This window comes from Colletes latitarsis, chromosome 14 (genome assembly GCF_051014445.1).
Source record: "Colletes latitarsis isolate SP2378_abdomen chromosome 14, iyColLati1, whole genome shotgun sequence".
NCBI lineage: Eukaryota > Metazoa > Arthropoda > Insecta > Hymenoptera > Colletidae > Colletes > Colletes latitarsis.
Window position 1 is genome coordinate 22,848,381 of NC_135147.1, and position 26,463 is coordinate 22,874,843.

General features: G+C 42.0%; 1 protein-coding gene across 2 annotated transcripts in view; it reads left to right on the top strand.

The window, feature by feature from the left end:
* Positions 1–24,153, top strand: part of LOC143350408 (uncharacterized) — an 89,824-nt gene extending 65,671 nt beyond the window's left edge. Inside the window, exons 2-6 of one of the 2 annotated variants that reach the window (XM_076782542.1) lie at positions 9,271–9,535; positions 11,233–11,690; positions 12,748–13,049; positions 14,936–15,191; positions 18,646–24,153. In XM_076782542.1, coding sequence (XP_076638657.1) covers positions 11,430–11,690; positions 12,748–13,049; positions 14,936–15,191; positions 18,646–21,012 — 3,186 coding nt within the window. In that variant the 5' untranslated portion in view covers positions 9,271–9,535; positions 11,233–11,429 and the 3' untranslated portion in view covers positions 21,013–24,153. The remainder of the gene's footprint in view (positions 1–9,270; positions 9,536–11,232; positions 11,691–12,747; positions 13,050–14,935; positions 15,192–18,645) is intronic. The other variant, XM_076782544.1, reaches the window with a different exon arrangement.
* Positions 24,154–26,463: the final 2,310 nt, after the last annotated feature.

The following is a 26,463-nucleotide window of genomic DNA, read 5'->3' on the forward strand; positions in this document are numbered from 1 at the left end:
AGCGATTTTAGTTTCAAGTCGATGCGGTGGCTAGTTTCGGAGATAGGGTTTGTTTACGTTTCGTTGTTGCGCTCGCGAGATCACTACGGTCTTGGCAAGGTCGTTGATCGCACGTGCTCGTAGTAAATAGTAAATATTACATCACTCGGTCACTCGGTTACTGGGTCAACGTGCGAGAAGGAGGTCCGACGCGTCAGACGGAGACAGAGATAGTCGAATTGAAAAAATTACCTTTTACATAAATTACGATATCTCGAAAACGGAAAGTCGGATCGACAAAATCCAAAAACCGTTTTAAAGGGGAAGCTTTGCCGCCGCTAACAATGCCTCAATAATTAATAAAACACTAGTAGTTTCGGAACTGTACGCCTCTAAAGTTTTAGTATTTTTAATACGCGTTAATAGGCTCTCGCAAGACGGAGAGTGGAATTTAAAAAATTAACCTTTTACATAAATTACGATATCTCGAAAACGGTAAGTCGGATCGCCAAAAACCAAAAGCCGTTTTAAAAAGGAAGGTTTGCCGCCGCTAACAATGGCTCAATACTGGATAAAACACTAGTAGTTTCGGAACTGCACTCGTCTAAAGTTTTAGTATTTTTAATACGCGTTGCTAGACTGTTTTGAAGATTCTCCCCTTTCATCTTCGATATATATTTCCTATTTAAAACCTCGTATTTTCTTGCTTCCTTAAAATAATGTTAAATATTCTTTAAATGCGAAAACAAGAAAACATTTTGAATGCACGGTAAAGATTGCTCGTGCTCGCTGAACAATTATTAAAGTTTTAATGCACAGTTGAACGGTCAGTAGTACCCGAGGAACACATGTGAATTCAAATTACCAGTCTGGCGAGAGACGCCACACACTCTGCTTGTCCGCGCATGAACGACCCTATTCTACTCGCACGGCCTGGGGCAACCCTATTGTACTAGTCTTATAAGGCACGGTATTATGTTAGTCTGACCAGAAATGATGCTGCTCTACTGTTATGTATCCCGTGGTTGCGTACATTGTGCTTATACGTGTCTACTTTACTGTTCGCTACCTATCTCACTACATAATATTGTCCATTTCACCGATCAGATTCTTCCATGCGAGGATCTATGATCTCACAAAACAATTCTAAATGTTCCAGACTCATTTCCCCGCAAAATTCCACTAACGATAGATATTAACGTACGAATTATGACGCTGCAAGTAAAGAATCTCCATCGAATTTGCACCGCGTTGTCCTTCTATCGTTACATGGGTCCTCGCTTTCCCCGTTTCGAGGATTTCATCGAATTTCCCGACGTGTCTTCCGTCGCGAGCGATCCCCGTATAATTTCATATCGGTGCACGGCAAACGAGAGACAGAACACTTAACGCGCTTAACATAATTTGTTTCGAGCGCGTCGCGAGAGTGTCATTCGATCATCGCCGCGGAAAGGCTGCGTTAGGGGTAATTGCCTCTTACGCGGAATGAATTGCAAATTCGACGACGTTATATTTCCCCTGTGGCAAGGGCAAGTTGATTAGCGATACGTTGAAATTGAAACTAGATATCTGTGTCATCTATAAATGGAACGAAAGACGGATTCCCGTACGCCGGATGCGATCCGCTGTTTCGCATCGACTGCCATCGCCGGGGCAAAATATATTTAACGTTCCACCGAAAACGGAATGCTTCGATCGCGATAAAAAAAATTGTTTCGATGGTTATCTCGCGCGTGAAATGTCTATTAAACGTTCGAAAGATTTCTGGCACGCGGAGATATCAAAAAGAAAAGAGTTCGAGTTTCGTTTCGTTTTGTGACGAGCGAATTTTCCCTCGAATTTTGTACAAATTATCATGTGAAAGCTAGAAACATTGAATGCGTCGATGGTGTACATATTATTGTATTCCAAATAGAATTAATGTTATTCTAAAGTTTATAAACGATGCATCGGGAGTGATTTATTATGACAGATATGTAACACGCTCAGGTGTGCAGGTTCAATAGTGAAATAAAGAAATGTCAATAGAGGCAATGATTGTACACAGGATACAGCCGTATCAACAATAAATATTAGGGTGAATTTTCAAAGAATTTGGAAAATACAAGCGGTAGTTGGGAGAAGAATCTTGTTACAAATAATAAATAATAATTTATTTAAAGCGAAAGTAACGAATACGAGGTCGGGTGAGCAGAGACGACGGAACAAGATTGATACGTCGGATTATTTTCCCCTGAAAATTCCACGGTAATATCGAGTATTGGTAAAATCGCTTTAAAAGTGAACATTTTATAAAATCTCAGCCCAGTATCGAGATTCGATAATTTCATACATCCCGCAGCGTTCGATTCGCGTGAAATTAATTTACCCGAACGCGATATGGTTTCGTTTGACGCGCTGCCGCTGCTTATTCGCAAATAAATTTCATCCCCCCTCCGGACGCGACGTTAAACAACCCACGACGGTTGTTTAATTCGTAAACGAATCGATTCTCGTTAATCGGAAACTGGGTTTCCTAGTAGCGACGATTTTTTTAACGAAAGAAAGTTGCTAAGAAAAATTAGCATTTTTCTATCGGTACAGTTTCTGACGCAATTCCATTTTGCAAGATCTGTAAATGTTTCCAGCAGCGCTCGTCGTTAATTTATGGCCAAATCGCGGTCCGGTTTGATTTGCAATAACGCACGATTCGTTTAATCAGCGTGTCAATTCGTGATCGCCATCGCTTTAAATATCTCGCTGTGCATCGGCCCAAAGATGAGTTATGCTTTAAATATTCATCGCCATAAAGCGACAAAGACTATTTTCGTCTAGAACCGATATGGCGCATGGATCGACGCACTTTACCCCTTAACCCTTTGTTGACTGTTTGATGCGTGAACGTCAGCCTCGACGAGACGTTTCAAGACCACCTTACGAAATCTATAAAGTTTATTTTCTATCAAGAAACGAATTCTCTTCAACCTCGATTCGCAGCCAGAATTGACAGAAATTCGTTGCTTCCTATTCTGTCGTTCGCCATACTGAGTTTGCTCCATCCGTCATACATAACGACAAATCCTAGAAGCAATTCGTCCTTGTAAGTATAATTCAATATGCATATTCAACGTAGCTCCATTGCAGAAATTTGTAATAGCGTGTATTGTCGATGTTGACGCGAGCTTCTGGCGAATCTACGACTCGCTGCCCAACATTAATGATTTCACATTAATTTCAAAAGATTAAAGGAAAAAATTGATATTCACTTACAATACTTCATTACGTATATAATTACAAATATTTACTGTAATCTCAAAAAATATTTTCTGTTTGAACAACGAAGCAAACGTTCGAATAACAAAAGCGTTCGTGTAACCGGACGAGACTCCCCCGTTCGCGAGACTGATATTATCGTTCGAGATTAATCTTCCACGATAACAAGCATCGGGCTCCGGAAAAATCGAGTAACGAAACGAATAATCGAAAGCACTTCCTCGTAGCGCCGCCCTAATCGAATTTTCAGTATACGCCGTGTCATAGGAGGCGACTTTGCCTCCGTTCCGATTATCGAAAGGCTTAATTAAATCGCGCGGAAAAAGACGGAGGCAAAAAGACGGTCGTCCGGATCAGACGGCTGGATTGGATGTTCAATCTGAAAGTTGATTATCGAACGTCCCATCCCCCAATCAAGCGACGGTTATATCGGAAATCGAAACGGTTCCTGGTTCGGGAATCAAAAATACAATCGTCAGTCGTGAAAGGAACCGCGCTGACACCAATCTGTTGTGCCGTTTGTCATTCCTGACAAGGGAAATTCGTTTCCTGTTCCCGATGATTGGTTCCGCGCGTCCCTTTGAAAAATTATCCGGCTGGCGGGCCTCTGTTTCGTCCGGCGAAGGGTGGAAAAAAGGGAGAAAACTGGCCGACAATGGCGCGGAAAATTCGTCGCGATGAAAACAACTCGAGCTACCAAAATGTTTCCCGGCACCGCGAGAAGCGGCAGGCTGACCTTAGACCTCTGTGGCCGCTTTCGAGATCGATCCTCCTGGGAATTGAAACGGTACCAGCGAATTCGCCATTGTTGGAAGACCTCGCGACGTTCGACGCGAAAGAAAAGAACGAAAGAAGCCACAAATCTTCGGATTATGGCCTGAAAGACGGCAGGCGTTTTTTGGCTTTTATTCAAGCTGTCATTTTTATTCCCAATCTTTCGTCGTCTCAAAGGAAGTTATGCTTCTACGATTTTTCGTGGAGATTATCAGTGTCTGGTTTCACCAATCAGTCGATTATCCGATCGAGTACACCGTCGTGTAAATATAGAGGCTGATTTTTCTCTCGTGGCCTGTAACTTCGGAGTTGTTCGAACGAGCCATTCAAAGTCTTCGGTGGAAAATGTCTATCGATTCTCGTTATTCAGTTTCGACGCGTGAAGCTACGCGAAAGCTTTGAATGAGACGTCATTAACACGTTGAATGCAGCGTGGGTCATCAATGAGGGTCGTCAGAGACAATACTTTGGTTAAGTAAGCAAACACGTTCTTCAAACTTGCCCGGAATTATTTATATTTTAATAATTTCCAACATCCCCCGTTTCAACGTTTATTTATCTAAACGTAAAAATATATAAAATACGAAAACTTACTTTTTCGATGCAGTATTTCTATTTTTATCCGTTAAAATGTTGTCACGAAAATACATTAATTTACTTCCATTCAAGGGAGTTCGGCAAAAGTTCTGGATAGAAAGTGTTTGAAAAACGCTGGAAAGTTTACCCTGTCATATAATAGCTACTCTTTGTCGACGAGCTATTCTATTTAAAAATATTTATAAAAAGATTTTGCATTTTACTATCGAATCAACCTTGAGTACAAAGTTAATTCGCTAGAAATATTTTCTAGCTGCTATAATCTATCCTTAGCAGATTCTACACGCGTGTCCCACAAATCCAAAGTGAACGACGACGTTGCTCGAATCCACGGCGCCAGAAACGCGAGCTGTTTCAAATTCGATCGATCAGAAATTATTCATCCATGTTCACCCGTTACGTCACGCCTGTCGTTATCAAACTGATGAAAGGGTTACGTAAATTTCCGCGAGCGACAGTCATAGAAAGGGGAGATAAGCAGAGAATGTATCCGTTTCGACGTGTTCGAAGTAACAGTTGCAGAACCGCCAACCGTTAACGTCGGATCGATCTCGCGAAAGCTCGAATCGGTTCCGGTCATCTTTTACCGGAAGGCCTCCATCGAAACGGAAGTAGTACGCCGGACGTGTATCTGCGTGTAAATTGCCGCTCCGATTCCTTTCTTTGGCGCTTCGACGCAGATCCAGTGAACAAAAACGATTCCAAGTGTCCTTTGACATCGGAGAACGTCGACGTCCTCGAGAGTCTTCTTTCGCGCTGCCTTGAAAACTGTCACGTGTCTCTTCAGGTGTGTTTAAGATTTGAATTTACGTAACAAAGAAGCTAACAAGGACCATACACTGGGAGATCTCGTCTCAATAATTACGAAACTCTGGTACTATTGTTTCTAGATCAACTTTAGAGGGTGAGAAATACCTTCAAAAAGTTTCAAACCTTTACAGTTCGAATTATTGTTGGCATTTGGAACAAATAATCACTGTGGATTATACAAATTTTTTTTAATAAGAGTTGCAGTAGGATTTTGAATGTTAAATGGGCTTCAAGAAATGGGAGTGAGAATTGCTGGTAGGACGAAAGCGAGCGGAAGGGTTGTTCCATTGATTAACCTACCTCGCAGCGACCTTCAGTCTAGTCAAAGCCACCCTACGATGCGTGAAAAAATAATAGGGAAAGCCAAGGGAGAAAATATACGGCGTAGAGTGCTAGTTGCATTGGCGGTTAATCGGTCGGCCATGTATCACCTTTGTCGACGCTGAACGACTGGTAGCAGCCGCCATCGCTGTAACAATTTTTCAACGGAACGGTGCAATCGGTGTCGCGAACAGTGTCACTGCAGCGACACATATTGGTTTGTAAATAATCTTTCATTACCATTCGCTCGGGCGTATTGGCTACAAACTGTTAATTTGCTCGAATTTAACGAGAAAATTAATTTTGTCGCTGGTGATTTATTTAGTCGCTGTGCTCGGAATCGCCCATATAGATGAAACGAATTGGTAATTGCTTCGTAAACGGTGACGTATTTCTGTAATTAATTGTGCCCATTGTGATTCGAACGTTCCAGCGTAGATACGTAAATAAAAGTTTACTTGTGAAACTCGTAGAGTACAAGAAGAAAGCGAGGTTATAATTAACTTAGAGTGTTATAAAAATTGATATGATCAATACCGTATTTTATATTAGCAATATGTTCACAATTTATGGTAAATTGATTTCTCTGTTGTGTAGTTAGGAGTATGGAATTGTTAGGATTATAAAAAAGGGGCATTCGGAGGTGCAGAAATTCGGCGAAAAATAAAAAATTCAAATCGTTCTGAAAAAATTATTTTTAGTCGGGGGAGTCCATTACGATCATTTTTAGTGAATACACATACCCTCGAAATCCTACTCAGTTTCGAGAAAAAAATTCCTCACTGAAAATATAATTTCTGGCCAGAAATGTCTGCCCGAATTTTCATGCGAATCTTTAAAACATCATAACTCCTGAACGGATTGGACGATTTTGATGTTTAAAAAAGCAAACGACGCGTATTTTAGTCAAGAATATGTACAAATCGCAAAAATATTCGAAAAGTTGGCCCTTGACCTCGCAAAATGAGAAAAACCCCATAAAAATGGTCCAATTTTCAAACAGTCATAACTTCTACAATTGTGAATATATTTCAATGAAACTTTTTTCTGAAGTAGAGCTCATGGATACCTACAAAAAAGTATTAGACAACTTTTCCGTAGCGCGTCAAACTAATTTATTAAAAATGAAAAACGAATTTTTAAGAAAAATCGACAGGGGATAGGTGCCTAAATTTTTCGGCGAAAAAAAAATTTTTCATATCGTTCTAAAAAAATTATTTCTAGGTTCTGGGGTCAAATACAATCATTTTTGGTGAATACACATACCCCCGAAATCCTACTCACTTTCTAGAAAAAAATTCGAGAAGGTGTGAAATTTTTCGATAAAATTAAAAAATTTCAAATTGTTCTGAAAAAATTATTTTCGGTTGTGGGGGTCAATTACAATCATTTTCGGTGAATATACATACCCCCGAAATCCTATCCATTTTCGAGAAAAAAATTCCTAACCGAAAATATAATGTGTGAAAATGGTAATGGGGCTCTAGAGCCCCACTAAAATGGACCGAAAAAGTATATTGGGTGGAAGGTCTACTCGTATACCTCGTCTGTAGTTGAAGGTTGATTAATTCGGAAGATAAGGAAGTTATGGACCGTTAAACTGAACACATAATGGATGCGGTGTACATTGGAAATGCAACGTTTTACGAGTGTCACAAAAGTGCGAAAGACGAGCAGATTGCTGATGGAATAAACGGAGTTTATGGAAATCCGTTGAACATTAAGAGGCTCGAAAGTGGTGATTTTAATGTCTCGAGCGTAGATCAAAGCGGGAGATCCATTAAGTTTAACGCGGGGAACGGGGGAAACTGAAATTGAGTCGGATACAAAATGTACTGTTAATGATCTCGGCTGTAAAGCTTTAATCATGAACAGACCAAAAGGATTACGCTAGATAAGAACGACAAACGGAAAACGAATTCGGCGTTTTACCAGCACGCGAGACCATTGAAAGGCCACAGAGACGGACTTCGAAAGCAGTTAAACGTCGACTCTATTGTAAATATTATCACTTAAATTAAACCAGGAAGATTAATACCATTTTAAAATTGCTTTACTTTTATCCTCACATTTTTTAGCTCAGACTGTTTCAGAGATTTTCTAGTTGCACGTGACACTCCGACGAGATTTTGAGAGTTCATTATTATTAAATAATTCTAGCCCTCCTTATACATCCTGAACGGCCACGTAAATACGAAATTAATCGACACACATTATTCCTTCGCCGTTTATAGTGCTTGTTGCAGATTTCGAGGGTGGCTAGCGCTACATTAAAGTGGTTTATCCATACGTGATTAGATGTTGTTCCATGCAAAATCAGCAAAGTTCGACGAACGTGTCGTTTTGGCGAAATCGCGTGAAACCTGGCGAAGAACGCCCGTAGTCCGGCCTTAATTACAACGCGGCGAAACGGGTAATGGACTCGCGAGAAAACAGCGCCGCGTCGAAATGTGCATCCACGCGAATTAATTAAGCGTTGGCCCGGGGAAAAGAGGAGAAGAACCAAGCGTGGTCGTTCGTACGTTGATTCTGATAAGCTCGAAAACGTTCTCGACGCTGGGAGCGGTTAACCCTTCCAGCGGTCATTTGTCTCTGGGAGCTTTAACGTTGGCCGCATCCGAATTGCAAATTCGAGATAATGGAAGACGTGCGGGTGAATATAAACCAGCGAACCCCTTCCTTTACATTACTGTGTTTCTTCAATGGTGGACCCAGTGTCTGTTATGGCTGGATCAATTTACACGGCGGAGAGGAACCGCGTTTAAGACCCGAATCGCCAAACGTCCTGACGGGAACTATGCTTGATGACAGTCCTCGAATCGTCACCAGAGGTCTGGAGCGTTTCCTCCTTTTTATCTTCTCGTTTTCGAGTTACTACGTTCGCAGATATGCACAGTTTCGACGTTAAAGGATGTTTAGGTGGAGCAAATACACCGTACGACTGTATATTAAAATCTGAGATTATTCACCGTTGCACTTTTCTTGGGAGAAATTCACAAATCCTTTCAAATATTCTGTGAGTTTTTAAATATCGAGGGGAGAGTTCCAAAATTGCTGGAATTATGCAGATTTAAAGAATACAGTATCCACGCTGCTGACTACGCGCAAAATTTTGAACGCGTTTTTCTCGAAACAGGGTTTTTAGAACGACTGTACCGATTCGCTCGAGATTTTTGCAGACTTTCACGAGGCCTCTGTTCAAATTTAATTTAACTACTTTTGGGGGATGATTTCTGATCGCGGTTCGACCAAATTTTAAAATGCCACGTCACACAGTTTAGTGACAAATTCGATTGTAATTGGGGGAATGTAATTTAGAACGCTACAAATTATAATGGTTAGGGGGTTGTAATTACAGCATCTACGAACACATCGGGGCACTTGATGCGTTCCACGAGTTCGCCAGACACTGTGTATGCACAGCTGTTGCGCGTAATCGCGTGCTCGTTTGATTTATCGAGAGAACAACTGCTCGGCCATTAAAAACCGTTTCGTAACCGGGGGATAATCGCAACAGAATGCGGATGTTTGTTTCAGAAAGTTCGAGGCAAAGGTGAGGACGCATAAATCCACGAGCGGAAACGTTGATAGAAGAAAACAGGGTCAAGGGTGAAATCGTTACCGAGACCGTGTAATTTCCTGGTTCCGTCCGGATGCTGCGACGTTGTCTTAAATCGATGGTGATATCAGGAGGGATTTATCACCCGCGGCCTTGAATCCGGATTTCAAACAGCCGGGGGACATTAGAGACGAACGTCAAAGTCTACTATGGCGCTGGACGATTCGCACGGAAGCGCGAAAGGTTAGTGAAAGCACCCTTATCCGTCGACCAGTTGAATTAATGCGATCGAGACGGTCTTCGAGGGCCGAGCTCTCAGAGTTCAAGTCCGTAAATGCTTAGAAACCTTTAAAAGCTGTGGAACTTGACGCTGAATTTATTTATCAATAGCTTCGAGTAGTCGTTGAAAGTAAAAACAACCTGCCAAGGTCTTGGGTTCGTTCAGTTATTATTATTGAGTCGAATAAAATTTGAAAGTTGAAATAATGAACGTCAGAAGGCTAGAAAGACTCTTTAAAAGCTTTATACGACGCGAATTCCGAAGATTCAGCTTCTACGAGTGAGCTTGGAAACTTGGAGGACTCAAGTTTTATACGCAAACTTCGACAACTCCGTTCAAGCTTCAGAATTGAAATTTCGAGGACTTCCCACGCAATAGCAATTCAATTGTCGAGCTATAAAGCCCCGAAGATTCAACGCGGAGGATAGAATTAAATATTCTTGAGATCTTTCGATTAATTAACTTCTGTAAAAACTTTGAACAAAAAAGACGTTTCGATGTTTTGCTCGGTGTTGATCGATATACCGCGTATAAACCAACTTGTCGTGCTTTTTGGGTCACCGCCAGACTTTTGCATTGAAAAGATCGTCGTTCCCAGCTCTCCTGGGTGGTTCGGGATTTTCCCAGGGAAAAGTTTCCCTTCGTATAATGAAAATAACGCGTTCGTTAATATTTCTTTCTCCGCAGTTACGTATTTCCAGCTGCTGGGGATTCTTTTGCGCCGTTCTCTGTCTTTTTCGTTTGCTCGCTTTCAGAGGATTCTCAAAAGCACATTCCAACATCACAGTTTAAACTCTCCGAGCATCGGAATAACACTTTCTTGACTTTTCGTACTTTCGACTTTCGCCGCTCAGCTTTTTCCAATATCATCCCCTCTGTCTTTGCTGTCTGAGTTTTCCACTCTTCCTCCGTCCTCCTTTGTCTTTCATTTTCCAACCTTCTTCCGTCAATTTTAACTAACCCTCGGAATATTTTCGATAAAGTTTGCCCGACGTAATCAGTATCCTTTCGTTACCGTGCAGGTTTCATCGAAACGAGTTTGCTGGAGAATATTCTGCATTTATTTTACGCAAAAAAGTAATCGCGAATCGTATCAGAATGATTATACCGCATCGTCTCTTAATAAAAAAGGCTGTGTTTATTTTCTCTGTAACGAGACACGTATAGAAAACATGGCGGATAAAATGAACGTCGTGGATTCATGAAAATTGAGACGAGACATCAATGTTGTCCCAATTACTGACTTGAAGAATATAAATGATCGCTGTTCCTATTCTTGATCATATATTCCATTACTTTCATTCACAGATTTATATCAGTTCTCGAATATCGTTCGCTAAAAAAAATTTCGAATTAAAATAGTGATCATATCGTATATGAAACAATAATTTATTTGAAGCTACGAATTGTGTGTACACCTGTATGATTCTAAAATTGCAATATTGTCGAGGCATAATTTAAATAGTGACCGTACCTTGCGTAAAACAAGAATTTAACAAAGCATGAAATAATTCTTACAATTACTTTTTGATTATCCAACCTCCCTAAGGGAGAAACAATTCTTATTATCGGAGTTACGTGTTGCGTTTGTGGTTGTATGATTGTAAAATTGCAATATTGATTTGTGGACGTGTCGCTGAGGATTGATGTAATTTTTCAGGACGTTTGGACGTGGAGGGGGCGGAAGATGGCGCGTTGAGTCGAGAAGACGGGGACTAAAATTCCAATCAAGCGAAATTTCTATCGCGTTGGTCGGATGCGCCATGTCGTCCCACGAAGGACGCGTTTACGAGCGGAATCTTACTTGAAAACGCAGAGCCGTGGAGAAACGACGGGCTTTGAAGCTTGCAAATTACAATGTCAACGCCCGCTACCGACCCGCTGCCGTCCACCGTTTCCGGGGAATTGACGACCGCTCTTCTACCGACGGTTACCAAGATCGATACGCGGCTCGACGTCAATCCAATTTCGGTGGTTTTGGCGGTGTCAATAGTCTGCATTTTATCACCAATTACCGTCACCGGAAACTCCATTATCCTGGCGGCGTTCTATAGGTACAAGAGGCTGCGTACTGCGTCCAATTACTTGCTGGTCTCTTTAGCCGTCAGCGACTTCGGGGTAAGCCGTATTCCACGTAACAAACTCACAACCACGATGCTTCGATAACGAACACGTACTATTCAAATTGGAAATCACAAGCCCATAAGCGATGTAAACTATAAAATGAAAAACTTCTTCAGAGGCCTCTGGGTGGGACCACTTCCGCCTCCGCCATTTTGGGTTCCTCCGGTTCTGTTTTTTCGATTACGTGTTCCCTTTCACCGATTTATCCGTATCATTACATTGTAAAGGTTACTCGTATCGTGCGTGAATTTTACAAGGGAATCACAATTTTTCTGTCGAAACGCAAGCTTACATCAGCGATAAAAATAAATAAACAAAAGGATGAGGGTGCCGCGTTTATCTGCGGAAACGAATCGATAAAAATCACTCGAATTTAAATCCGATAGCGCGCTGTCAGCTACGTCAAATTCGAAGGAGGCACTGACACTGAAGAGCCCCATTGTCCCTCAAGATCGAGTACTTTAATTAGTCAGCTAATCGATTCGAACCTCTCCCACAGATCTCCGGATACAATTCGCCCAATATCATCGACTGTGCTTCAAAATATCCGATTACGATGGGTTAATGGCTTTACGAGCAGCTTCTGTGTCGGTCTGTTTTCAAAATTACGCCACATTTACGGCGCTCCGTATCTCGTTCGTGCTCGACGTTTTATAAAACGCAATTCAGAGGCGAAGTTTCGAACGCTGCGTTATCGCGAAGCTTTCATTTCCGCCGATGCATTTCCTTGCGCTTTCATTGTTTATCGCGGAAGCACGCGCGCGGGTGAGAACAAGGTCGGCGCATCCGGCTGTTTTCGTTCGCGAGGTTCCAACTAAAAAATTGTTGAACAGGCTCTGTATAAAGTATAAACAAAATTCAGGAGTAATTAAAAACTTCACGATCTATAAACTATACGTTCAAGTCGAAATCGGCTGGAAATAATAGTTTATACTGTATTTTATTCGTTTTCATCGCGTGGTTGCAAACTGGGGGGACCATAATGGCCGCCACAGTCTTAGATTGACTTCGAAAGTAGCGTAGACTGAAATTCGATATTACTGTCGCGCAGATCGGAGTATTCATGCCCTTTGGAATGCAGCTGGAGCTCTCCGGGCTCCCAGAAAATGGCGTCTCGACGTTGTGCATCATCCCTTATTGCATCGTGATCGCGCTGTGCAGCGTGAGCGTCCTGGTGACCGTGGCAATCGCCGTCGACCGCCTGACCTCGCTGGCGCAACCCCTGAGGTACAAGAACATCATCACTCACAGCAGTATCGAGAAATACATCGCCGTGTTCTGGATCTACGCCATCGCCGTGGGCCTCTCGCCCCTGATCTACGCCAAGGCGATCAGCGAACCCCAACCCCACAGGTCAGCCTTCGTTTTTTAGGAATTTATTTGGCTAATTTATCTTCGTGAATCTTTGATATTTTCGTAGGCGACCATAACGCGATTTTAAAGTCAATAATTTTCAGACGTCGTATACGAAAGTTGTACACTATAAATAGAAGTCCTGAAAATATTAACGTTCTTACGCAAGGTCTAGACTAGGTCTGGGTCAGGCAAAAATATAACAGAGGTCGTTTGGTCTCCAGACAGTGGTCTCGTGCGTGACAGTAATAAAATATTCGTTGAACTGCTTTGCGATCATTTTGCCGAAACATTATCGTTTCACTTATCGTGGAATGGATTAACCCTAATGTCTGATTATTTAAACGATGGGTAGACGATTCGTACGAAATTGCAAACCACGAATGTGGTTTCGTGGATACTGGCACGCATCAACATTATTCCTGTGCATAATTTGTGTTGAAAAAGGAAATCTCGTCTAAGAATGTTGAAAAAGTTGGTCCAATTTTCAAACGACCATAACTCCTACAATAGTGAATATATTTCATTGAAATTTATTTGTGACATAGAGCTCATGGATACCTATAAAAAAGTACTACACAACATTTCCGTAAGGCGTCAAACAAATTTATTAAAAATCAGAAACGAATTTTCAAGAAAAATCGACAGGTAGAGATTTTTCGACGGAAAAAAAAGATTTCAAATCGTTCTAAAAAAATTATTTTTAGTTGCGGGGGTCGATTACAATCATTTTTGGTGAATAGACATACACTCGAAATCCTACGCACTTTCGAGAAAAAAATTCTTTACCGAAAATATAATGTCTGACCATCCGTTGATATGTTTCACTGAAATTTCATATGAATTGTGAGTCACGCGATTCCAAACGTGTCGCGTTTGACTATCGGATAGTCGAATAAATTATTTAATAATCGCAACTAAAGACGCGGTTTGAGGAAAGTTTGACGTTGTTGCGACGATCTACGTGGCAAACAGGCCGAAAATTGTTCAAATCAAATTAACCACTAGTCACGTTCCTCAAACATAAACGAAACGAACGGAAGAACGAAAACTAGTAAATGTTGTACGTAGTTTTGCAATCGCACGTTTTCATTAAGAATGCAGCTGTCGGCGTTCCGTTTCCTCGTGTTTGTCAAACACGCGCGCGAGAAGGTATGGAACAAACATCCGACGAGAACCTCGCAATCGTTATCAATTTCTTCTCGTTTTTAAAAAATATTTCAACGCTGCTAAGGATACGGGGTTAACGGGGTAACGCGAGCGCCTTGGTCTTTCATCGAGTTTCCTCTCTGTTTGCCTCTCGTAAACTCGTAACTGCGTAAGCCGGGAAACAAAGCGAGACGCAAAGTAGAAATTCCGTTCGATAACAGCCGGGCCGATTAATCTCAATTTATCGCTCTCCCATTATCGTCTCGAACTTTGTTTGCGCTAACAATTGACTCTTCCGTCGCAACACCGTAATCGAATCACTATGCAAAACGCGTGGGAGGAGCACAGAGGATTGTTGAAACGTTAGATACGGTTCTATGGGCATTTCCTCGATCAGAAGCAATAACGGCCTTATTGGATATTAGGGGTAGCATCTGGCATTAAATGTGGGGGAAGCTTTCCTAATAAAACTTACAGGTTTAGTTGTTCGACCAGCACGATGCAATATCGCGACCTTGACACGTGGTCTGCGTTCCGCCAACAAGCACGATCAGCGTCCGTTACGATTAAAGCATTAACTCGGTCAATATACACGCATACTGGGGAAATCTGACGCCATTAGTAAACGTATAATTAATTATTGTAGATTCACGTCTTCGATATAAAATTCTCTACAATTTCATTTTGCGCGATTCTTGGATGAAACACAGGTGACATTAATTGAATTTCTATTACAGTGGGAACTGCAGGTTCGGTGCAGCGGTGCTTCCTCCGGTGAGGGTGTTCCTGGTGGGTGCCGTATGGGCACCTAGCGCCCTCGTGCTCCTCGGTTGCTACATGTACGTGTACCTGGTGGCTCGTGCACACGCACGTGCGATTTATACGGTGGAGCTGTCGTTCAGGCATCAAACGCAGACCCTGGCGCTGCCGCGTTACGGTCAAACACTGGCAGTTACGGTCGGAGCTTTCCTCATCCTCTGGCTTCCCTTTCAAGTGAGTGGAACACGCTTGCACACACGCGTCCCATAAATCTCCATTTACATCGCGGCACGAGCAGCGTGTAAATTCTTACGGGAATTAATTCCTCTCGCTGTTGCCGCGCGCGTTCCGTCCCGTCCGACTGTTATTACTCTCGTACTACTTGTCCGTCTGACTCGCGACGCATCAATTCTACTTCGCCGCTAACACGCGTCGAACCGACTCGTGGAGTATATTTCCTTGCCTGGGCATTAGAAATGTGAAATATTAACTACAGACGAAGGGTAATCTTTGAAAATAATAGAAACATTTTTATTGAATATTGTATAATTTTTATAGAAATTTTAATTCTCGAAAAATATAAGAAATACTTGAAGTAAGATACGAATTATTATATTTTGGGTTCGAAACAACCCCTCTACAAAACTCCCATTTCATTGATTCTATTAATAAAAATATAGATTGTACAGTAAATAACGGACTATCAAGAAAGTATTATAAATTGGAAACCTCGACGAGAATTAAACAATTAAATAAATTACAGCCGTCTGTCTGTTCCTAGGTAAAAATTGCAGTTCGAGTCGTACATCGAATCAAAATTTTAACGTCACGAACGAAGTACCATTTTGTTGCTGTCTGTTGGTTGAATGGTCTCTCGTTGATTGTTCGATATAACAATTTAAAAAACAACCAAATCGAGGCGAAATGCCGCAAGGCAACGACGTAAACACGCACACATCTGGATCGAAGTATGTACACGACTGGGAATGCCTCTGTATTCCTGCAACTTGGAATTGCTTCCATCGCGTTATACGAGAGTAATTCACCCCGTTGTACGAGGATTCCAGAAATTTGTTCACCACGTTATACGATTCCGTACTATGCAGTGGTTTCATTTCCAGTTTATCGTTACGCCCAAATATACGTATTCCGAAACAATATTACCTTCAGCAAACACATCCGGAGAATTTTATTCTACGCCATTGCGCGCGGTCCTATTCTTGGCGAACGGTGCAATACATTCTGCTCTCCTGTAGCTACATTTTTTACGATTTCTTTCGTTAAGCATTCATTTTCCAGCTATAAATATAGTATTTCGGTAATAGATTGATCGTATAAATACATTTTCTTTCTATGGAAATGTATTCCAAAAATGTTGCACGTTCGCAGCAGTCTGCTTCTCGATTATTTTTGAACCGTTCGTCAAAATGAAATAACACGTATTAATACATAGCTCGAAAGTTCTTTCCGTGCTGTTTACGAATACATATCTTGCATTTGCTTGGCTTTTCGTCGTACGTTTCGTTTATTATTAAACCGAGTTGCGGAGAGATCGATATTTTGAGACTTTCGCGTCAATATCGAAGTTAAAACTATAATTCTACAATTAGAACTGTAATTCGCACAGTTCGCTGTTCAGAGTTTCGTATTTTTCCAAGAAAGAATACATTTTCTTTTTCAAGTGCAGTTAATAAAGTAATATATATTTTAATCCGTGTAATATTATTCATAAAAATAGTCTCTGTCGCGTACGACAATCAGTTTTCAATCTATATTTAAATCATGAATTTTTCTAAATACGTATGTATTTTGTCATGGATAAAATTATCAATATTTTCGTAACACACGGAGCAAGCTCCCGTCTCCTATCTCGAATTTATAAACATAACGTTGAGTAAACGATCGCACATTAAATCGTGAAAGAGATCGCCGTATTATCGCGTTTAAAAATGCATTTGGCTCGAACGGGAATGTTGACGCGCGACACGCTCGACGAGCCAGGACAACAGGAAACGAACTCTGAACTTTGGAACACGGGAGTTAAAACAAGACGACGTTGCTTTCCAACGGAAGCTGATAATTTAATTTTTAAAGCGCCAAGTTTTCGCCGTTGATTTTATCCCCGGTGCTCGAGAGAAATAAAAATTCAACCGACGCCTCACCTGTACCAGGACGGGCTGGTGATCGATTGGTATTGCGAGAATCGACAGGGCGAGCGTGGTAATGAGATTTTCGCGACGCGTCTGTCTCCATCCCCCTTCGAGCAAAAGTTTCGCGCGACTGAAGGGTGAAAAACGACCCGTAACTTTCGAAATTGCGCCAGCGAAAAAGTTGGCGGAAACGAGCGTCGGCTAACCGCGAAAAGAGAAACAGAGCTTCGGTAAACTTGCAGCCACAGCGTGTACCTTTTTATTTTTCCCTCGATTTACCAGCCCCTGTCATAAGAGGAACGAATCCCTTGTACCGCGATAAAAATTAACGAAATACGAACTAATGTTCCCGAGTCTTAATCTCGCGAGAAGCGAAAACTTCGTCCATCATGAAATTTGCAAATCGCGATCGCGCAAGTGTCGCGAAGTTTTCTGAACCGGTACGTTCCAACTTTCTCGATGAAATTCATGTTCTGTTTAACATTTATATCGCGAAACTTTAAATTGCTACGTTCGTTTATCAGTATCACAACGAAAGAATTAACTTTTCGTTTACGCGGAATGCCCGTAAAGTTCCTATCTGCGTTGGCAGTTCGTCGATAGTATCAATAATTTTTCTGTAAGAGTTCTTAAATAATCGTATCCCCTATTGAGAACTTTCTGAAGTCGATTGCACAAATCTTTTACATGTGTAATCGTTGTTTGGCAACCAAGACGAAAAGATTCCCAAGAAATATGTCTGACATAGAATATTGATAAAAATGCAGGAACTTTATGAACACCTTGTGTGTCGCAAGTTTGAATGCATATTTTTGGAACTGGAAGAAGCGACGCGGCTTTGATCGTCGCTCTGCGCGACTCTTTTCATATTTTCTGCGGGGGTGAAACCAACCGAACGCCAAGTATACGTTGATTTCGGCTCGGTGCCCGTCCCACCAACTTTCCTTAATGGAGGTCGAGACGAATAGCTCGCATTTTAGCTCGTATATTACACACACACACACACAGACGTAACGACGTAGTTCGATCATACTGTTCATGCTGTAGGAACATTAAAGCCGCCCACGTGGATGAACCAAAGACGGATATTTGGATAGATAAAGACAAGTTTCTGAGCTCGTGCATTTGGCCTTGACCCTCTCTGCAACGCATTCGATCACGTTAGCTCTCTCATCTTCCTGCAAATGTAATCCCAAATCCTTGCTGAAACTGTGAAAAGACAAACATGGTTACTCTACAACTTCGATCGCCATTTTTAAACTTTGTTAATTGTTCAAAATTCCGGTTAAATTCAGTAAGTAGTTAATACTCAACAGAAAAAATGTTCTATCCATTGACACGTCACCTCCCGTACTCATTCGAGGGCTACGCTCTTGACTCTCTCGCAAGCACTCGACTGGCGTTTAAGGCAGGGCCTTAGTAGACTCGTCAGTAAAGCTTCCCAAGGAGGTGACGCTACAGATATGCTAAAAATTGAATTTGCCCTGTTAAATAAATTATCTACAGCCTTATCAACGACCCAAAACTCTGTTTTCCAGACGTGTATGCTGCTTGACATCTTCTGTGGGACCGCAATCTTGTCCGAATGGACCGTAGTGTGGTTGGGGCTGCCCATAATGGCGCACAGCGGCGTAAATCCGTGGATCTACGCGTTCCATCACGGCGAGATGAGAGTAGCCGCGGGAAAAATCACGGAGAAGTTGGTCGCGTTGTTCGGAGTGACGCCCAGTCGATACGGTTGCTCGCCGATGAGACGTGGCTCGAACACGAACCTGGAATTAGCGGAGGTAAACAACAGCAATGACGGCAGGAGGCATCCCGTGGAGGATTGTTTCGCGGCGAAGCAGAACAGCACGCTCTACGCCAGCAAACGGTGTCTGAACGCGTCTGGAAGGCACACGGACATCTCCCCGGAGAAGAACGTCGATCGAGCGTCCTCCGAGAGCAAGCAGTCCGACATCGTCGACGAGGACATCCACGACTTGACGAAGATGCTGGATCTAAAATACATAATCGACAGGAACCACATGATCGACTCGAACCACAACATCGACAAGATCAAGAACCTCAAGTATCTGCTGGACCCTACGTTCAACAAGATCCGCCACCTCAGACGGCTGAATCACAAGAGGCTCACCAGTAAGAACTTCTCTAAGGTGTCGGAGCCAAAGTTCACCTCGTACCAGAACCTGAAGAGCGACGTGACGTTGAATCGAAAGGCTCTGCAGATGAACACCATGTCCGATCCTGTTCTGAGCGCCGACAGTCCTATGGTCCACACCAAAGACTTCAACGACGCTCTGAGTTCCGTCCACGCGAAGAGGAGGAACTCGAACCTCTGCTCCATGTCGGATCCGAACATCAAAGCGGCGACCGGTCGCTCCGAAGTGAATCTCAGGCTACCCGTGAGCGGGAACGCGATCGAGACTCATCGATACTCGGTGCAGAACTTGGATCACAACAGATACGAAGGCGGTCTGGCCAAGCACGTGATGCTGTCCAGGCAGCTGGAGAACCAGAGACGGTTTCATCTCTATCCGCGACCGCGAGTGAAGATCAACAACCTTGATAAAACGAGTCCCACCCTGAATCTGAGGCTTCGAAACAGTTACACGTCGCCTTCCACGCCGGACAGCGCGAGGTCCAGTCTGCTCAGCAGTCAGAAAACGTCCCCCAAACACATGATGATCACTCCAAACCAGTTGGCCAACCTCGTTCGATTGGATAATGCAACGTCGAGAAACGTGGAGCCCAGACTAGACACAGCATCCAGGCTGCTGCAGGCCAGAAGGAACATCGAGATACTGAAACATTCCGAGTCGATCAACACCATAGAACCTATGACTCACGCGAGGCTGCTAGAGCCTTACAGAGTCATGGAGACTCTAACTGTCCCGACGATACACTCGGAACCCCCGAGTCCCATAGAACCTCTGCCTCTAGCGTCCCTGGAGGAGGAAAACACGAAAAATTCCGAGCCTCTGAAGCTTTTCGAAGATACCAACTACCCAAAGTCTCCGCTGAACAACAGGAGAAGTCCAGACAGACACTCGGACCCTGTGATACCATCCGTGTTGCTGAACATCGAGGACTTCAGCGAGGATCCTGCGAACACGGAGAAGTCCAGTCAGGACGGTTCGTCGAGCAACCTACCGTCGTCGAGCCTGGGGCCGTCGATGGAGCCCATAGATCTGTTCGAAGCTCTGATCAAGAACTCCGAGAGATTCAGAGAGGGCAGACTGCCAGAGCCAATCTTCGCTGAACACGACTCCACGAGATTCAGCTCGCGGAGGCCGTCGGACTCGAAATGGTCGGAGTCCTCGAGGAGCCAAGAGATCCTGTCCAACGTGGGGGAGCATCAGACGTTCCCCTCGTCGTACTCGGTGAACAATTTCCAAGTATGCAACAGCGGCAGTGACCTGAACGACCTGACGTCCCTGGATCCTTTCGTTTGTCCAGACGCGTTGACGTCGTCGTTGCGCGAGTCCTTCTTCAGCGCCCCGTCCGTGCCCGACTCGGAGATCTTCACGTCGTTCGAGGAGAACGACGAGTCGAACCTGACCTCCGAATCGGAGCGGGAGTTGTCCCCGTGCAACTTCGCGTCGACGATCAGTCGAAAGAGATCGATGAACGAGGCGGACTTTCAGAGCAAGTCCACGGACTCGGTGTTCAAGAACAGATGCCTGTCGACGAGGTCCTGCACGATCCTGCGGCTGGAACCGTCCCTGCATCGGGGCAGGCTGAGAGTCAGGCCTGGCACGGACTATATCCTGAAGAACTCATCCGGTAAGAGGAACCAACGCCTGGCGCCTCTCGCCACCCCGACGCCCACGGACATTTGCACCCCCACGTTCGAGTTCGTTTCGGAGATCAAGGGTGACAGCGGCGTTGGCGTTAGGGTATAGATCTCTTCCACGAGCTCGAGAGATAGCTTTTGTTTATGGGAGTAGAGTGGTGATTTTTAGAATGAACAGTGAATTCATGAGTTGAACGTTTTCCGATTTGGGGGAAACGCTGGATCTCGTTGAGTGGTGTTTAGAGATGACTGATTCTTGTTGTGGAGGTTTGCTATGTCGAGGAAGTGAAAGGAGAGGGTATTCGAGGCGTTGAATGGTCGATCGAGTACTTGTGAGAGCGCGTAACCCTCTGGTGGCGAATGTGGGAAGTGTCGCTTTCTCACAAGCATTCGATCGACTTGCTAAGGTTGCTCCATACAGGAAGCTACCACATTCTCTGCAAATGTCTCTTGGTGTTGAATTTTGTTTCCACTCCACGAGAAGTGAAGGTGATAACTTTTGGAATCGATGTTCATTTTAATAATCATTACTTTGTAAATCGAATTGCGAAGAATTTTTACACGCGCCCGTGTTGTACGATGGCACGATCGCGCTACGTCTGTATTTTTATAACGGCCCAAAGCCCGCTGGAAATTATTCTGTCTACCTGCTTAGGGGAACGTACTGAAGTAGATAACAATTATCGTGAATTATTGGTATCGAACTTTCGAGTTGGACTGTGATAGTATGACGTGTCTTTAGCGGGATCATAGAGCGATCGCGTCAGAGAGAAAAATTCTATAATTATAGCTTTACCCCGATGATTAATCCTTGGACTCACGAGGATCATTGAGATATGCCTATTATCGCGATATACGGTTTGTTTAAGTATTTAAATATTACTCTTTAAAGAAAAACGTTGCTAAAGAAACTATAAGTATTTTTGAACGTTATAATATCGAGAGCCTCCTTGTAGGAACGATAGCTTTTAAAATTTAAGACTTCGAAGTTACCCGATGAAACTCTCTCAGAATTTAGTTGACGAACTTACGATTAGACAGACTCTATTCATGATGAAACTAAACTGTTTTCCCAGTACAAGTACAACCAAAGTTTGCAAGCTAGGCTCAAATTATCTCTCCGAAGTTACTCAGATTTTACGAGTCTTAGGATTAACGTCGTAACATAAATTTATAATATATTACAGAGACTACACTGACATATTTAATATAAATGAAAAGTTCAAAATGTGAAATATCAGAAGGCGAACGGTGCCGAGTAATGTAACTGGTTTAATTAATCGTTTATGGATATATAAAAAAAATCATTGTTGCCGAAGTCGTGTTTAACATCATTTGAAACATACGTTGTACCGACTGTATTTATTGTAACGACGTAGCACTCGACGCGAAAGGACTTCGCGTCTCAGATTTTTGCCTCGCTGATCCTGGCTGATATTTAATCGTTTTCTGAACGCCACCGAAACCGTGCCAAGCAAGTTGTGCAAAATTGAAATTATTTACAGAAAATCGTAAAACTGTCGATTGTTTGCAGTGAAACCAAAGAGAAACTGTAACGATTGATCTTTGCACAGCCAACGAAATCTGTCCCTCCTATTTTCTAACGTTTTCACGCGTTCGTTTCTCCTTCACTTTGTCTAGTCACGATCAGTCACGTAATCATACTTAATTATAATTAATTTAAGCTATGCGACCTAACGAGAAGATTGCTCGCGATGAAACTTGGCGATCAATCGTATTCGAATTCCTATAAAATTTCCAAACACCAAGATAATCGGCATCTAGATGCAGCTCGTTAATGGCGCCCGTTCGTGTGACATTGATTACTAAAAATATAATTTTAAATGACATTCTCTAGACAGTGTTACATGTTGAGCGCGATGGAAACTACATGATACACAGTCGCGATGTTCTGTCGACGATAATGTATGGTAGGGAGAACGAAAGATGAGTCCTGGAAGGAATGCAAGTTTATACTGGGTAAAATGCTTTGGTCAGACTTCGTATGGCCTGAGATTAAGCAAAAATTTCTCCACGTTACCCACAATCTACTTCATGCTTCCACATTTCCCTCAATCCAAGTCTCTTCTTTCGTTCTTCCTACTCTACATTCTTCTCAAGTGTTCATATTACAGTAATTGCTTTCAATTTCAAAGCGGGGTGGATTAATTGGTCTATATTCTATGTAAATAATTTCCCTTAGAAGCCAAGAAAGTTTTTCGATAAAAATATGTGCGATCAAGGTCCAGTTTAATGTTAAAATGCTAATTTAATGTCATGCGAACTGCGCACCTTAGCGCAGAGCTCTGCGACGTTGCTGCAGAGTGTGTAGATAGTTTAGTGTAAAGTAATAACAAGAAATCGTTGTTCCAATGTTAAGTCTCGTTTAATAAGTCGAGGGTCGTTTTAGGTCGTGCGATATGTAATTTATTTAAGGTAACTGTACAGTAGAAGGAACGTAAGGACCAAACAATTTTAAACATTCGAATTCTGCTGAGCATTGTTCTTGGTTCGTAGTACGTAAACGTAGGCTAGATGCTCTTTCGACGTAATCGATTATGTTCTTTTGCAGTACGGTAATTCTCGTTTTTCGGTGACAAAGTCGGAACCGTCGGTCGCAAACAGGGTAAGCAGTAATTTTTATCTCGAGCTGAGTACCGTCCAACGAACAAAATAAATAGGATACGCTAATGTACCGAACTCAAAATGAAAGATTTTATATTTTATCGACGAAGTAACGAAACCTCCCTAATAAAAGTGAGTTCAGACAAGGCCTTATACGAACGAAACTAAATGTTATATTCGTTATTCGCGTATAAAATTTGCCACGATTAAAAATAGTTCGAGTAAAGTCACGTTTGAACTTATTTTCGACGGGGGAGAGCTCGAAGTATACGAATTTTAATTTTCGTTAGATCGTAAACGAGACTCCTCGACGTTGCGCGAATCCGGGGTAAAAATTGTCGCTCGAAAGCGGGGATTACTGTAATTGGTAACAATGGCGCAGACGCTTTTAATCGAAGGTCTCTAACTTTTGTATCACGCAGCTGTAAAAGTCGCTTTGCGAGTTCTAAAAAATTGTCTGGGGACTGTGTAGCCGCGACCCACCAACCACTCAATGCCAATTAAACGTTAAAACTACTTTTATACGCATAAGTTCATGGAACGGTGCCCGGTGAAATGAAAATTATTTTTATCACGCATCTGCGATATTTTTTAAAACGAATCCCCCTCTGTTCTCGCCCCGTGTGTATGTGTGTACATGTGAAACCTGCATTAATAAAAATATTTCGTACGCAAATTAATTCCAGAGTATGAGAAACTAGAAGTATTCTTAATAACGAGGAAAAATCTCTTGCTAATTGTTAAAAACCATTCGAATTCTGAACTTAATGATTCCACAGATCGACTCCATATTGTATTTTGGCTGCTCGAGGCCTCTCGACTCGTTAATAGCGTCAGAAACCACCACCTCCAGTTTACGTTACCGTTGCACGACTCCGTATTTGAAAAACACGAAGTGCAAGCAAGCTTATACTAAACGATATAGTGGTATCTAACCCTTGATGGCCTTGAATTGTCAAAATATAATTTAATTGCTTGCAAGGGTATCGTTTGAAAGTCGAGTTGGAAGGTTATGTTTTAAAACTCAGTAAAAATAGTCTGTAGCTTTATATTTGGTTTGCTCTCGTGAATTACCGAAAACGTGATCCCCTAATTGCTTCGAGCTTCAAGAAATAGGCTAGTTATAATCCTATGGGGAATTTCATGCCTCGGATACTCTTATTTTTATGGATACTATTTACCTACGCCTACTCGTGCATTTTTAAATATTCCTGCGTAACTATCCTGTACTTAATACCGCGGAATATGAAAGCTATTGGAACGTCTCCGCTAGAAATAGTTTATTAACAATTTCAACGTTGCTTTATTATCGCGTGTTATGGATTACCTTTCGAATACAGCTCAAAGGGTTTTTCTGGAGATACATGCCGACGCATTTAGCTGCGTCGGCGACTGCAAACGATGTACAATCAATTTCTTTTTTTTTTTAAGTATCTGTAATATAACGAAATAGATTCCGGCAGTTTTCATTCCTTACGGCGATTCGTTCTACGGAACTGTCTTCCATTCATGCCAGTGTGTGAAGGAAGAGAAGAACGATCGATATGGAATTTCTGTACAAATAAAAGATAACATTCGTCGAAGTGGGAGGCACCGATATATTTTTATGAGAAAAGATCTATTATCATTCTTTGTAGACGCGAAACTTTGAAACAATGGCAGAATCACAAACAATTTCGTGTCGTTGTTCAAACAAACGAACGTACGCTGCTACCAAATATATTTGCAAAGAACGATCTGATAAAATCTGACTAAACTAATCAACTGTAAGATAATTATACGATAAAATAATATAAAACGATTGCGTATATTCGTGTTACCTCAACGAAGAGTAATTTATCGATAATTTGCCAGAAGATCGTGAGCATACGATTATACTGATTCGCTTTCAATTTATTACATGTATTATATCTTCCTTTTCATAGTAATTAATAACTACTGATTTGCAGTACGATGTAAATGTGTGATTAAGCATACGATGGATATGCGATCAGTCATATGTTTTTGTATATATATATATAAAAAAAAGTGTAATATATTGATTAGATTAAAACAGTTTAATGTAATCATTTTCCCTGCTGCCAATTACTAAGCAATAGTTGCTGTTACTGTCTCTAGAAGACACATCTTCTGTTTTCCGATACTCTAACCCGTATTCGTAATTTCTACTGCTATTTATGCATAACTATAGGTTTATATTCCGTTGGGCGTAACATATATTAATTTAAGATTATATAAATCGGTCTATTTAATAAACATAGGCTGAAACTAATTTTTATAATTTAAAAATCGCGCCATTTTCTAGACCTCTTGGCCCTCTAGGATAAAACGTCCAAGTTTGTCGTGGAATAGTTCATTATTTTCAACGCTAGATGACGCTAATTTTTCGACCTCAAACCCCCTGGTGCTAAAACGCCCAAGTTTGTCGTGGAATAGTTCGTTTCTTTCAACGCTAGATGGTGCCTATTTATCAATCTCGAAGCCCCCTGGTGCTAAAACGCCCAAGTTTGTCGTGGAATAGTTCGTTTCTTTCAACGCTAGATGGTGCCTATTGATCAATCTCGAACCCCCTGGTGCTAAAACGCCCAAGTTTGTCGAGAAATCCATTTAGCGTTGAAGGTAACGAACTATTCTACGACAAACTTGGGCGTTTTAGCACCAGGGGGTTTGAGGTTGAAAAATTAGCGTCATCTAGCGTTGAAGGTAACGAACTATTCCTTGTAACAAACTTGGGCGTTTTATCATCCGGATTTACAATGTGTTCAGAACATTTCCAAAACGCTGGCGGCCTTGCGAAGAAATGGCATGCATTTTATAGCTAAGAAAATAATAGGGAGAGAAAAAGAAAGGTAAAAATTATGAAAACACGTAGAATTCTTCGAAATCATATCATTTATTGCCATAGATTTACATTATACAAAGTTTTAATACATAT